The 14,754-nt window shown below is 39.4% G+C and overlaps 1 protein-coding gene across 3 annotated transcripts in view; it reads left to right on the forward strand.

The window, feature by feature from the left end:
- The window catches only part of SEPHS1 (selenophosphate synthetase 1), a gene marked incomplete at its 5' end in the record, with an annotated part of 32,864 nt that extends 24,476 nt beyond the window's left edge, over positions 1-8,388 (forward strand). For 2 of the 3 annotated variants that reach the window (XM_081095096.1, XM_081095095.1), the window contains 2 exons: positions 3,037-3,249; positions 6,454-8,388. In XM_081095096.1, the coding sequence (XP_080951222.1) occupies positions 3,037-3,249; positions 6,454-6,668 (428 nt within the window). In that variant the 3' untranslated portion in view covers positions 6,669-8,388. The remainder of the gene's footprint in view (positions 1-3,036; positions 3,250-6,453) is intronic. The other variant, XM_081095097.1, reaches the window with a different exon arrangement.
- Between the last annotated feature and the right edge of the window lie 6,366 nt (positions 8,389-14,754).

A 14,754-nucleotide genomic window follows, 5' to 3' on the forward strand; every position in this document is an offset into this window, starting at 1 on the left:
CCACTCTTTGAAAATCAATGGGAAAATATCCTTGAGTGAGGATTAACAAAAAACAAAAACTTACTTCCAAGTCTTACCGAAAAGGTCTGAAGCAATGATAACCCGTTAGTAATGAATACCTACTGCCATCATTGTGATCTGAAAATTATCATTTTCCACAAAAAATGCTAGGATTCCTTGGGGAAATGGCTGATTCTAACGGACTAGAAATACAAAAGATAAGCCTAGGACATCCTATGCCTGAAAGTAATGGTGTTACCAACAGCTGTTGTTACGTCACTTCACATAACTCAGAGGCGCCCACCAGTCAAATTGGAAGGGCTGGGCAACGTGAGTATTAAGAAGAGTGACACAGTCAGTTAAGTAGATCAAGGATCTAAAAATCAATGACATCATAGAGATGAAAATGTTTTTGGTCACATTTGGAAGTTGCTGGGCACCAACTTGTTTGAAAATAAATAAAAGGAACCAACCACACATTTTACTGTTCCTGTATAGGCTGTGCTTTGGGGAAAAGCAAATACATTTTTAAAAAATTCTTTATAGAAGAGTCACATCTAATAAATGCAGGAAGAATGATTGAATTACATATTTGCTATTTTGTTGCTATTCCTTTGATGTAGTAAACATCAGTGACAGCTAAAACTACAGTCATCAAGACAGTGTGATATTGGTGAAAGAATAGAAAAACATATCTAGCCATAGTTGGTTTGGCTCAGTGGATAGAGCGACAGCCCGTGGACCAAAGAGTCTCGGGTTCAATTCTTGTCAAGGGCACGTACCTCAGTTGCAGGTTTCTCCCCAGCTGGGGCCCTGGTCAGGGTGCATTCAGGAGGCAACCAATCAATACGTTTCTCCCACATCAGTATTTCTCTCTGTCTTTCCTCTCTCTTCCACACTCTGTAAAAATGGGAAAATATCTTCAGGTGAGGATACTAGAGAGTCCAGAAATAGACTCCCATAAGTATAGTTAACTAATCCTTGACAAAAGAGCAAAGGTAATTCAGTGGAGAAAGGATAATCTTTTCAACAAATAGTGCTGAAACAACTGGACATTTACAGGCAAAAAATGATTATAGACACAAGCCTTATACCTTTCATAAAAATTAACTCAAAATGGATTATAGACCTAAATGTAAAATGCAAAACTGGTGAACTCCTAGAAGATAACAAGAAAATTAGGTGACCTGGGGTTTGGTGATGCCTTTTAGATACAACACCAAAAGTACTATCCATAAAAGAAAAAAATTGAAGTTGGATTTCATTCATACAAAGAACTTCTGTGAATGACACTAAGAGAATAAAAAGGCAAGCCACAGACTTGAAGAAAATCTTTGCAAAACACAATTCTGACAAAGGACTGGTATTCTATGTAATTAGGGAATGGCAATTTAAAACAAGATACTACTACATGCCTACTTAAAAGCCTAACACTGACAATACCAAATGTTGACAGCGATATGGAGCAATGGGAACTCTCATTCCTTGCTGATGGGAATGCAAAATGGAGCAACCACTTTGGAAGCCAGTTTGGCGGTTGGTTACAAAACTAAATATACTATTATCCAGCAGTTGTGCTCCTTAGTATTTACCCAAATGAATGGAAAATTTCTGTCCACTCAGAAATCTGCACAAGTTGTTTGTCACAGCTTTATTTATAATTATTAAAACTTGAGAGGAGATCCTTCAGTAAGTGAATTGATAAACTGGTGCATCCAAACAATGGAATATTATTGACAGCTAAAAAGAAATGAGCTGTTACGACATGAAAAGATTTGGAGGAACCCTACACATATTACTAAGTGATAGAAGCCAATCTGAAAAGACCAAGCACCATAATTCCAACTATATGACATTCTGGAAATGGTAAAACTACAGACAGTAACAAGATCAGTGGTTAGCAAGAGTAAGAGAGAGGGATGAATAGGTGGAACACAGGAGTTTTAGGGCAGTGAAACTTATCTGTATGATAATGTAATGATGGATACACGTTACATATGCATTTATCAACACCTACTGGTATAGACATCAAGAGTGAACCCCAATGTGAACTATGAAATTCAGTTAATGTATCAAGATTGGCTCATCACATAGCAAATGTACCACACTAATGGTAAATATTAATAGGAGAAAGGGGGTATATGGAAACTTCTGCACTTCCCACTCAATTTTCTATAAACCTAAAACTCCAAAAACAGAATTTTTTTAAAATTAGAAAATAAGAAATTAGCCTGGCCGGTGTGGCTCAGTGATTGAACATCAACCTATGAACCAGGAGGTCGAAGTTCAATTCCTGGTCAACACTTGCCCAGGTTGCAAGCTCAATTCCCAATAGGGGCTTTGCAGGTGGCAGCTGATTGATCAGTGATGCTCATCTTTGGTATTTCTCTCCCTTCCCCTTCCTTTCAAGTAAGAAATTAACTTTCCACTTACAGCGAGATTGCCTGGAATTTAGGTCAGTCTTTAAAAGTCCTGTTTGCCCTGGATGGTATGGCTCAGTTGGTTGGGCATTGTCCTGGGCACCAAAAGGTTGCCAATTTGATTCCTGATCAGGGCCCATATTCCTGGGGTGCTGGGTCGATCCCCCAATAGGGGGCATGCAGGAGGCAGTTGATTGATGTACTCTTGCACCAATGTTTCTTCCTCTCCCTCTCTTTAAAAATCAATAAGTTGTGCTTTAAAAAAAAGTCCTCCTCTTTGATTTTAGGATGGTTTAGACACGCTTACCTTTTGTTGTGATTGTAATTTTTCCATACAGATTTTTTAGCTTACTAAGAAGTTACTGTTAATTGAAGCAGCTGATAGTTCTAAGTGGTTGAAATTGAAATAAACTTTTACAATTTCTGTATGGATTTTGTTGATTTTTCAAAATTACATTTTCATTTCGATATGCCAATCTCCCTGACAATTAGGAATTTTGAGATCAAAGTGTATTTAAGATTTTGACTTGAGGAAAGATGGGGTGATTTTGTTTGTTTTTCTCAGAAAGTCTCCATTTATTACACCAGATAATAAATTTCTTTTCTGGTCTCTTAGCTGCTGGACTCATGCACACGTTCAATGCCCACGCTGCCACTGACATCACTGGCTTTGGAATTCTGGGCCACGCACAGAACCTGGCTAAGCAGCAGAGGAACGAGGTGTCCTTTGTGATTCACAACCTCCCTGTTCTGGCCAAGATGGCTGCTGTGAGCAAGGCCTGCGGAAACATGTTTGGCCTCATGCATGGGACCTGCCCGGAGACATCAGGTACAAGGATCCTGGGCCCCAATCCGAGGATTAGAAATTAGTGAGGCTAATGGAGAGTTTCATGAGAAAGAAGAAGCCAAACACATGAGCATGACCCCATTTTGTGTGAGGTCCGTGCTGATAACCTTGGTGGTCTTAGCAACAGATGTTCTCAGCCCTTTGTGCTGTAGGTTCCCAGTCTCCCGCCATCCTGTGTGCGATGGAGCAGTCTTGTTAAGTCCATTGTTCCCTGTGTTTGGTGACAGAATGGGAAGAAGGAAGATTATGGGGAAAAATAAGTCACTACTCAGTTTTCATTGGAAACCTGGCATTTAAAATAATAATCATAGTTTACACTGAACAGGCTGTTTTTTCCTTGGGGGTAAAAAAAAGTCTAAAATTGCTTTAACAGTGAAATAGTATAGTATGTTTCCAAAATGCCATTTTTTCTTTTGACCCATTTTTCTCCCCCCTTCACTCTTGTATTTTATCCTTTAAGTCATCCTTTTTTTTTTTCAGTCTCTTATTTTTATTTTCTTTCCTTGATAATAGTAAAGTAGGTTTTCCAAACCCATATATGAAAAATTGACAAAATCAGTTTACCTGTTTTTATAGATTTTTGTAATTAAAATTAAGTATGTATGAAAAGTTTAACAGAAAAGTTTTCTATATGTATTATAGTAATTTTTAATTTATACTGAATGGGTCTAGTGAGTGTGTACATTCACCAGTCACTGTGAGTAAACAGATGCTCACGGCTGGGGCATCTTAGCACACATGGGAACATCGGCCCCAACATGTTAACACTGCTGGGCTGCCTATGCCCAGCGTCAGTCCATGAGTCAGGAGATCACAGTTTGCTTCCAGGTCAGGGCCCATATCTAGGTTGTAGGCTCGATCTCCAGTAGGGGGCGTGCAGGAGGCAGCCAATTGATGATTACCTCTGAACATTGATGTTTCAATCCCTCTTTTTCTCTCTAAAAATCAATAAAACTATTTTTTAAAAACTGCTGTATAAAGTCATGCTACGTGCTATGCAGTGTGATCACATGCTAGTCATTCACCAAGTGTTTATGAGCTATGACTCTTGGATTTCAATATGTAGACTATAGTTGTAGACATATAATATTTATTTATGTCAGTGTTTTTCCCAACGTATGACCTATTTGCAAAAATTTGTTTTAAATAATAGTGAATTGCCCTAGATGGCTTAGCTCAGTGGATAGAGCATCGACCTGAGGACTGAAGGGTCCCGGGTTCCATTCTGGTCAAGGGCGAATGCCCGGGCTGCGAGCTTGATCCCCAGTAGGGTGCATGCAGGAGGCAGCCGATCAGTGATTCTCTCTCATCATTGATGTTTCTATCTCTCTCTCTCTCCCTTCCTCTCTGAAATCAATAAAAAATATTTTTAAAAATGAAATAAAGTAATAGTGAATTAATAACAACAAAAAAACCCGTTAATTTAATTATAAGCAAATCTTAGTTAAAGCACTTTAAAATTAACAGAGTGTTAATTTTCAAATATGACATACGGACCAGAAATTTTGTCCCTTAAATCCGAAGTCTGTTAAGTCAAGGTCCACAAAATGGAGGATTTATTGTACCTCAGTAATTTCCCTATCCTGGCAAAAGAGTTGAATTATCTAGGGATTATGCATGCCTAGCCATGGCTGGTGTGGCTCAGTTGGTTGGAGCATCATCCCATATACCAAAAGGTGGCGAGTTCGATTCCAGATCAGGGCACATACCCAGGTTGTGGGTTCCATCCCCAGTTGAAGCAGGTGCAGGAGGCAGCCAATTAGTATTTCTTACTTGGTTGGCCCTCTCCCTCTCTCTCCCCCTCCCTCTCTCTCCCCCCTTCTTTCTAAAATCAATTAAAAAAATATACACACACACACCTAGACCTGTTCCCTAGGAAACCCAGTTCAGTCAGACAGGTGGGCATGGTCATCAATAATTATAACAGCTTCTCAAGATTCTGGAGTGCAGCCAGAGGCAGTGACCACAAAGCCCTGCGCACATGTCAGTCTTGTATGACCTATTTGCAGAAGGGCTGTGGTTCTCTGGTAAGTCTCTCAGTTTCATAGAAGCTCCTGTCTTTAAGAAAGAAGCAGAGTCTGCTTCCTCTTCCCAAAAGTGGCCTAAGGTGACCTCTAAAAATGGTTCACTATTCACTTCTCCCAGAAAACCCCACAAAACGGTGCAAATCAAGAGGTTCAAATCTTCACGTTCACTTTCCATAAAGAGTGCTGAATTTTTGCCACACATACTTGAAAGTGCAGAGAGTAATGCTGAACTTAAGGGTTTAGATGTGGAATCTCTGGTAATTGTGCACATCCAGGTGAACAAAGCTCCCAAGATGGGGTGCAGAACTTATAGAGCAGATTGTTCCTAAACCAGAAGAGGAGGTTGCACAGGAGAAAAAGATATCCCAGAAGAAACTGAAGAAACAAAAACTTAGGGGCCAGGCCCTGGCTGGGTGGCTAAGTTGGTTGGATCAGAGTTCTGTACACCGAAAGGTGGTGGGTTCAGTTCTGGTGAGGGCACATACCTAGGTTGTGGGTTCCACTCCCAATCAGAGTGCATACAGGAGGTCACATTGATGTTTCTCTCTCTCCCTCCCTCTCTAAAAGACAGTAAAACATATCCTCAGGTGAGGATTTTTTAAAAAGGAAACTTGTTTTTAATACATTTTTATTGATTTCTGAGAAGAAGGGAGGAGGAGAGAGAAATAGAAACATCAATGATGACAGAATCATGGATCAGCTACCTCCTGCACACCCCCTACTGAGGATCAAGCCTGCAACCTGGGCATGTGCCCTGACCTGGAATTGAACCGTGACCACTTGGTTCCACCGGCCAGGTGGAAGCTTATGTTTTTAAGTATTTCTTTCCCTGTGGTAGGAAAAAATAGCTACCACATATGTGATTGAGGCCTCAAACACCTACTCCTACACAGCAGTGGTTCACAAGTAAGTCATCTTCACAGTTTAAAGTTTGTTATTGTGTATATGTTTTTTATTATAGAAGTTTTCCAAGAAACAGTTTAATTACAGTTTAATCTGGAATAGATGAAGGCAGAACAGCACAGGCTTCATTGGAAGGGGCAGCTTGAAGATAGAAGTTCTTGGTTGAGCGTAGATCTACAAGATTTTTTTGGAAAGAGTGACGGAGAAACTGCTCACAGAGCATCACAACTAATGATAATCATTTTTTCTTTGCCAGGAGGCCTTCTAATCTGTTTACCACGTGAGCAAGCAGCTCGGTTCTGTGCAGAGATAAAGTCTCCCAAATATGGTGAAGGTCACCAAGCATGGATTATTGGGATCGTAGAGAAGGGCAACCGTACAGCCAGAATCATAGACAAACCCCGGATCATCGAAGTCGCACCACAGGTGGCCACTCAAAATGTGAATCCCACACCTGGTGCCACCTCTTAATCTAGACCGAAATAGCTATTTGGTTTTGTTTTTAAATAGATCTATTTCCTTTATCAGCATTTCAATTAAAGACTATAAACAACAACAACAAAATCTCATTGTGTCTACACATCTGGTGACCTGAGGTCTATTTGTGAATGGATGCAATTAATAAGATAAAATCCATTGCCTTTTTTTCCTGTTACATTAACTGAAGATGCACCTAATCTTGAGGCAGCTTCTGAGTTGAGAATTATATTGTTATCCAATACTGTTGATTCATTTTGAATCTTTAGACACTTATCTCTTGCCGCATAGGCTCTTTTAAAGGTGCTTTCACATAGCACAGACATTACCAGTTGTAGTGTCAAATTGCAGTTTGTGTCTTTCATTTCATGTATATTTATCATCAGTTTGATCTTTTTTAAGTGTCTTGAAAGGTATTCTGGAAAGATGGAATTGGTGACACAGTGCTATCCCAGTATCTAGAAGGTTGCATGATTCCTTTGAGTTTTGATTTGTAAAGCCTCGTTCGTCGTCTAATTCAAGAGCATCTCTTTGACCCAGGATGTTTCCCAATATGCATTCAGTTAAACAAGGCAGGTGCTTAACTCTGCATGGAAAGCACTTAGAAGATAAAAAGGAAATTGTCTTTCTTTTTTCTTTTTTGTAGCCTTCCTAATATTTACAGTAATGTCATTAACTGCATTCTTTATCAATAGCAAAAACAGGATACTTTTTGCAATGTAATTAGATGTTCTATAGTGCAACAAGAAATTGCCTTCTAAAAGGGGGGGAGGGTTCATGTATAATATTCATTTACAATTCAATATATAATTACACAAATAATTTTTAAATAGAATCAATAATAAAGACTGTTCTGTGGATGGTAGTGCATAATACATTTTATATTTTGTATAGTGATTTCAGGCCTTTTGTTTTCTTAAAATCAGCAGCTATTTAACCTGATTCTGAGCATTACTTTGTCCTTTGCGCCAGAACTATTTTGTGCACGCTTTTTGTGATGTGTTAAAAGTCTGCATTGCCAACATTGCAGCTCGAACTTCAACTTGTTATTCAAGTAAATATTTAATTTTTTTTATTGCTCTTGTATAACAGATTCCCCTTTTAGTATTATTTTAGAAGCATTGGGAGGGTTTTGGCTAAAGTACAATTTATTGGGGAAAACTAGATTTTAGTTTTATAAAACTTTTAAGTCTTTCATGGGACCTATATTTTCTTGAATTAAATTTTGTAGTTCTAGAAAAAATAGGCGATCTGAAAAAGGTGTTTATCTGTGTTACCTAGAAGCATAGGCTTCCGTATATTGTAACCTACTAAGCGGTCTGGAGGGATTCCTGTCATTAAGCACAAGTGCACTGACCCCTCAAGTGTCTGCATAAGAGAACAAGCACCACCTCGCTGCAAGTTTCCAAATGCTTCCCGCATACAGGCCCCAGAGCCATGTGAACCCATCAACTTCTTGCCAAAGGAAACAGCCACTGGGGAGAGCAAGCCCTGGAAGAGGCTTTACCATGGACACTCGCCCTTTCGGAAGCCCAAGAGCAGCCTGTCTGGCATGTGTCACGAGCTCAAGCCATAGGTTGGTGTGCAGTACCTGAGAGGCTGCTACAGAACTGAAGTTAATTGGACATTTTATAGGGATTTATACAGATGTTGGTCCTCAACAACTACAATCCAGTGGTCTGCAAAATAAAATGTGTTGGAAACCTCTGAGATTAACATGCTGTCGAACTTTTTTTTTTTTTTTAATACACTAGTGATGCCTAAATCTGAACAACTTTCGATGTAGATCAAGTCTTGAAGACTGATGATTTCCTTGGTGGCAGGTCTACTGAAATCAAGATGTGCTTGAGGAAATTATCTTTGAGAAGATTTATATATATGATAAAATGTTGGGTAATTAGAGGTTGGTGTCATTCACGTGATCCAGGAGGAAGAGCTGTTCTTAAAGAGTGTTTCTCAGCAACCAGGTCCAGCTCACCTGTGTTAGAATCCCTTGGGGATTCTTGTCAAAGGCAAAATCTTGGGCTCCACCCCAGATCTGCAGTCAATATGGGGAGCATGGGACTAGGGACTCTCTTAAGCACCCTAAGTGGCTATCCACTAAAGTCAGAACCACAGGACGAAAGGAATGGTGCAGAGGGCTGGGAAAGGCAAAGAAAGGAAGAAAAGTGAACTTGTTCTTAAAATATACTCTTCCAGGAGTTTTTCTTTTACATACTGACCATTCTGTTTACTGACATCTGGGCCCAGCAAAGCAAAAAAGCCCAAGTGTCTTGAAAGATCCTTGAAGAATCGGGTGATTGTCATTGAGTATTTGTGACCATAGTATTTGATAAAATCCATGTAGAATATCTTTAAGTGAGCTATTAATAAATAGACCATTATCTGGCTTCCTGGAAGCATTTTAAAACTTCACATTGAGGTGTGTTTATCTTGGTATAGTGATTTATTTTCTGTAAGCCCTATGATAATTGCATCCAAAAATGCAGTTTGTTAGAATGCAGAGAATTAGTGAATACAGCCTGAAGCGGTTGGGCCCTGGTGAGGTCAATTCCTTCAGGCAACAGGAGGTATTTCCCAAGGAACATCAAAGTTAAGCTTATTTGCTGTGTTGAAGTATTTATTGTGATTCAATCCAGGAAAAGAAACTGAAATACTGTGCAAGCAATATGTATTTTTTCTTTTTTTTATCCTCAGGAGAGGATATGTTTATTATTTTGTTTGTTTTTAGGGAGAGAGGAACAGAGAGAAACATCAGTTCGTTGTCTCTAGTATGTACCCTGAACCCACAACCTGGGTATGTGACCTATCAGGAGTTGAACCTGCCACCTCTGAGTATGGTAGTATGCTCCAACCAACAGAGCCACACTAGCCAGGGCAGGATTGTTTCCTTTCCTACATAATTGGCTAAGGCTTTAAAATAGATCAAATCCAGAGCTTTCATATCAATGCTCATGATTACTGTCAAATGGTTGAAAAACAATTAAAAATTTTAAATTACTGTGTCTGTAAATGGAGAGTAGAGATGGTTGCCATGGGCTGGGGGAGGGGGAAATGAGCAAATGTTGGTCAAAGCCTGTAAACTTCCATGTAAAACATGAGTAAATTCTGTACAGTAGGGCAACTAATTAATAGCAGCATACACTTGAAATTTGCTAAGGGAGTGGATCGTAAGAGTTCTCACCACACACAGATAACAGGTGATATGTTAATTTGTCATCATTTTACAATGTATACATATATCAAATTATCCCCTTGTACACTTTATAATTTTTTCAATTACATCTCAGTAAAGCTAGGGAGAAAAAAAATAATCTGTAATCTACAACCCAGGAAATGGTGTTTTTAAAGAATATTGATGGTAAGATTCTTATGCTGTAATACAAGGCAAAAAAAAATACCAATTTTATAAACTATATATATGCGTGTATTCCAAGTATATATGAATGCAGAAAAATGCACAAAAATCTAAATGACTTTCTTCTAAAGACTAGGAGCATGAGTGAGTTTGTTAAAATTCTGTATTTTCAATTTTTTCCCACTGCATATGTATTTGATCACAAAACACTGAACCATTTAAATATTTGTTATATTTTTAAATATGTTAATATAATTAATGGAAAAATGAAATATACATGAAGGGCCATGGAAGCACAAAATTTTCTTGGGAGATGGCTAGGTCCCTTCATTCTTGGGCAGTTTAGCTTTAGAACAAACCTTCTTTCCCCAGCAGAGTCCCTGGTTCCACTCTCTCCCCTCTGTGCACACACTGCCTGTGGAGAAATTCCTTGTGCAGATTGTTAAGCCCTCGCCAGCTACCTACTGCCTTTCTTCCAACTAGCTGAGAACCCTCTGCTACCATGAATGCTTGCCTGCACCCCCTCTATTTCCCCTGTATTTTGTAGACAGCCTTGCACAAATTAGGTCCTTAAGAAGCATCTAAGGCCGTGGTTCTCAACCTTGGCTGCACATTAGAATCACCTGGGAATCTTTTTAAAACCCTGACTTCTGGGCCTCATCCTCTGGAAATTCTGTTTCTTTGTTATGGGGTGGGGCCACAACATTAGTAATAAAGAAACAGAATTTCCGGAGGATGAGGCCCAGAAATCAGGATTACAGGGGAAATAGAGGGGGTGCAGGCAAGCATTCATGGTAGCAGAGGGTTCTCAGCTAGTTGGAAGAAAGGCAGTAGGTAGCTGGCGAGGGCTTAACAATCTGCACAAGGAATTTCTCCACAGGCAGTGTGTGCACATCTTAATCATATCTATCAAGACCCTTTTTCAAAACAAGGTCACACTCACCCTTTCCAATGGTTAGGAAATGGACATACCTGTTTTTTATGGGAGGGCATGATCTTTAGGGGAAAGATCAGGAATTTTGTTTTGAGATGTCTGTTAGAAATCCGGAAATCCTAGTGACGATGTGAAGTAGGCAGCTAGATGCACACAGTCTGGAGTTTATTGGATAGTACAGGGCAGACACAGATTTGGGATACAGTTTACAGAAGGAACTTAGAGTCATGAGGCTGGAGGAGATTGCTGAGGAAAGTAGTGTTTATAGAAAGAGCATCAAAGGACTGAATTAGGAGCCCAGTGAATAAGGAAGAACCAGCAAATGAGGCTGAGAAGAAGCAGGGAGGGAGTTGCTTCTTTGTTTCACTGAGTCCCGTAAGTTTTGAAGTGAGAATCAGCCGTTGGATGCTGAACATGGTGGTCACTGGTGAATTGGATGAGAGCCATTTCAGTGAAATGATGAGTGTAAAATATTGACTGACAAAATTAGAGGAGAAAAAATGGAGACAGTGAATGTATGCAATTTTTTTCAAGTTTTTCTGCAAAAGGATGGAGAAATGTGTGAGTGATAATTAGAAGAAATAGGATCAATAGGAGGCTTTTATAAGACAGAGGAAATAACAGGATGCTTGTATGTTGATTGGGGGTAGGGGATAACCAACAAAGACAGAGAAGAATTGCTGAAACAAGGTTACAACAGTCCAGGCAGGATGGGAGGTAATGCACAAGGGGAGGGCTGGCTTTCCTAGGAGCAATGAGTAGTCCTGTAGTTGCAGAGAACACTGAGAATGGGCAGAGTTGCAGGAAAATGGCAAGTATGTTTGCTTCCTTTTGGTGCATGAATGGATTAAATGAACTTTAAAATCTGCTACCAAATTACCTGACCTACAGTCATACCTACTCCTCTTAGGAGGGAATGAATGGCATTTGGGGCGGGGGGCGGGGGGAGTGAGGGGGCATTTTTCAATCTGGAATTGATTACAATTTCTCATTCATATGATGACATTTTCTTTTTTTTTTCTTTTTCTTTTTTAAATATTTTTGGGGTTAGCGCTTCCCTTTTTTTTTTTTTAAATATATTTTATTGATTTTTTACAGAGAGGAAGGGAGAGAGATAGTCAGAAACATCGATGAGAGAGAAACATCGATCAGCCGCCTCCTGCACATCTCCCACTGGGGATGTGCCCGCAACCCAGGTACATGCCCCCGACCGGAATCGAACCCGGGACCCTTCAGTCCACAGGCCGACGCTCTATCCACTGAGCCAAACCGGTTCCGGCATGATGACATTTTCTTAAGTGTGAACAACACCTGAACAATTTCATCCAAGGTTTTCTTAGGTCATGCTCCTTTTTCTTAGCTGCTCAAATATGACTATTTTAAAAAATCATTTTCTGCCTGGCTGGCATGACCCAGTGGAGTATCGACCTATGAACCAGGAGGTCACAGGTTTGGGCTTGATCCCCCACGTGGGGCAAGCAGGAGGCAGCTGATCAATGATTCCCTTTCATCATTGATGTTCCTATCTCTCCCTCTCCCTTCCTCTCTGAAATCAATAAAAATATATTTTATGGGGGAAAAATCATTTTCTTTAACTTATACATTTGGGGGAAACTTTTGAAAATTCTGTTCCAACATTTGTCTTCAAGGTCACTTTCAATATTTAGATAAACTAAGCACATTACTTGAAGATTAAGGTAAATTTGAAATGATATTCAAAATTCCAACTTAATAAGAAATGAGTAAATACCAAAATCTGAAGGAGAAAGAAATAATCATTCTTGTGATAATGTACGTTCCACTAATGTTATGTTTCAATAGTTCTAAAAATATTTTATATTCACACAATTACTAAATATAACTACTTAAGGCAGTTCCAAGTAGTCCTAATTGCTATTTTAAAAAACTAGCAAAATCCATCAAATTACCTCTTTACCTAAGGAGAAATTACTATTTTAATTCCCCATGGGATCTTAAATAAAAAATCTTAAACCCAACACCCCTCTAATTTTAAAAAGGCAGATAACAATTAGAAGTATTCAAGGATTTCCTTCATCTCTTTTAATAATCATAAACTTAAACATATCCTTTTATAAATGTCTTATGGTAGGGAGGGCAGGGATTTTCACACACTTGTAAAATGAGGGTATTTTAAGGGGACATTAAAATTACAGGTGTAGCCCCGCCAGCGCAGCTCAGTGGTTGAGTGTCGACCTATGAACCAGGAGGTTATCGTTCAATTCCTGGTCGGGACATATGCCCAGGTTGCTGGCTCAATCCCCAGTGTTGGGCGTGCAGATGGCAGCCAATCAATGATTCTCTTTTAGCATTGATGTTTTCATCTCTCCCTTTCCCTTCCTCTATGAAATCAGTAAAAATAATTTTTTTTAAAAAAAAATCTCGCTTGTATTTCTCATTGGAAAGGAAGGCTATAACTTTGTGAGGGTAAAAGTCCAGATCTTTAAATAATTCAGGTAGGCGTGAATTGAATTTACATTTTTAGCTTTATTTTTCTCCTCCCAGCAGTCCCCACTTTCACCAGGCGGGGGCAGTAAGGAGACACCTAATGGTCTGTTCCCAGAACCTTTAGGGTTTTCCTCAGAAGCAGAGTATTTCTGTACCTGCCCAAGGCCAGATACTTCATTTTAAACTATAATAAACCTAAGTGCTTTTCCTTATCCAGTTGACAAGTTCAGGGTCAGGTTCAGCCATGGGATGATCAGTCTGGGGGCATGAAGTTAAAGGCTGATAAGAGAAGGCCCTGGGCATTTCTGTTAACCTAAAGCAGTGGTTCTCAACCTTCCTAATGCGGCAACCCTTTAATACAGTTCCTCATGTTCTGGTGACCCCCAAGTTCATTGTTACAAATTGAACATAATTAAAGCATAGTGATTAATCACAAAAACTATATGTAATTATGTATGTGTTTTCCGATGGCCTTAGGCAACCCCTGTGAAAGGGTCATTGGACCCCCAAAGGGGTCACAACCCACAGGTTGAGAACTGATCTAAAGGAATCTGGGAGTCTGGTAGGGAGGAATCATGGAAAAGGAATCAAGATCCCAGAGGTAAAGGCCAAAGGACAGGCCTTGCTCAGATGCTGACTTTCTCCCTTCTGCCTTAGAAAACAGGCAGCAGCTAATAATTCAGAGTTCTGGACTGCTTCTCTCCTTGACTATGGCAGTTTCATCATATTGGATAAACTCATCACTTAAATGATGACGTTTATATGAGGAGGAACATTCTGGAAGTAACCCTTTAAGCTAAAGAAACAATGAAAAAAATGAGAGAAAAAAGAAACAGTGAGATACTGAGTGCATCGTCTGTAGATACTGGAGGAAAAGGGATCTCATAGAAAGAACTTACAGTTCTTATAGCTACTATGGAAAACAGTATGAAGGTCCCTCAAAAATTTTAAAAATAAAACTACCATATGATCTAGCAATCCCACTTCTGGGTATTTATCCAAAAACAGTGAAATCAGGATCTCAAAGACATATCTGCACTCCCATGTTCATTATAACATTATTATAATAGCCAAGGTATGCAAATAACCTACATGTCTATTGACAGATGAATGGGTAAGAAAATGTGGTACATACACAAAATGGAATATTATTCAGCTTTAGTAAAGAGGGAGGGCCCTGGCATGGCAGGTCAGCTCAGTTGGTTAAAGGGTCATCCTGATACCCCAGGTTTGATCCCTGGTCAGGACACAAAAAGGAATCAACTAATGAATGCATAAGTAAGAAACAGCAAATTAATGTTTTTCTCCCTCCCTTTCTAAAA

The sequence above is a fragment of the Myotis nattereri genome, assembly GCF_964212035.1.
Source record: "Myotis nattereri genome assembly, chromosome: 1".
Taxonomy (NCBI): domain Eukaryota; kingdom Metazoa; phylum Chordata; class Mammalia; order Chiroptera; family Vespertilionidae; genus Myotis; species Myotis nattereri.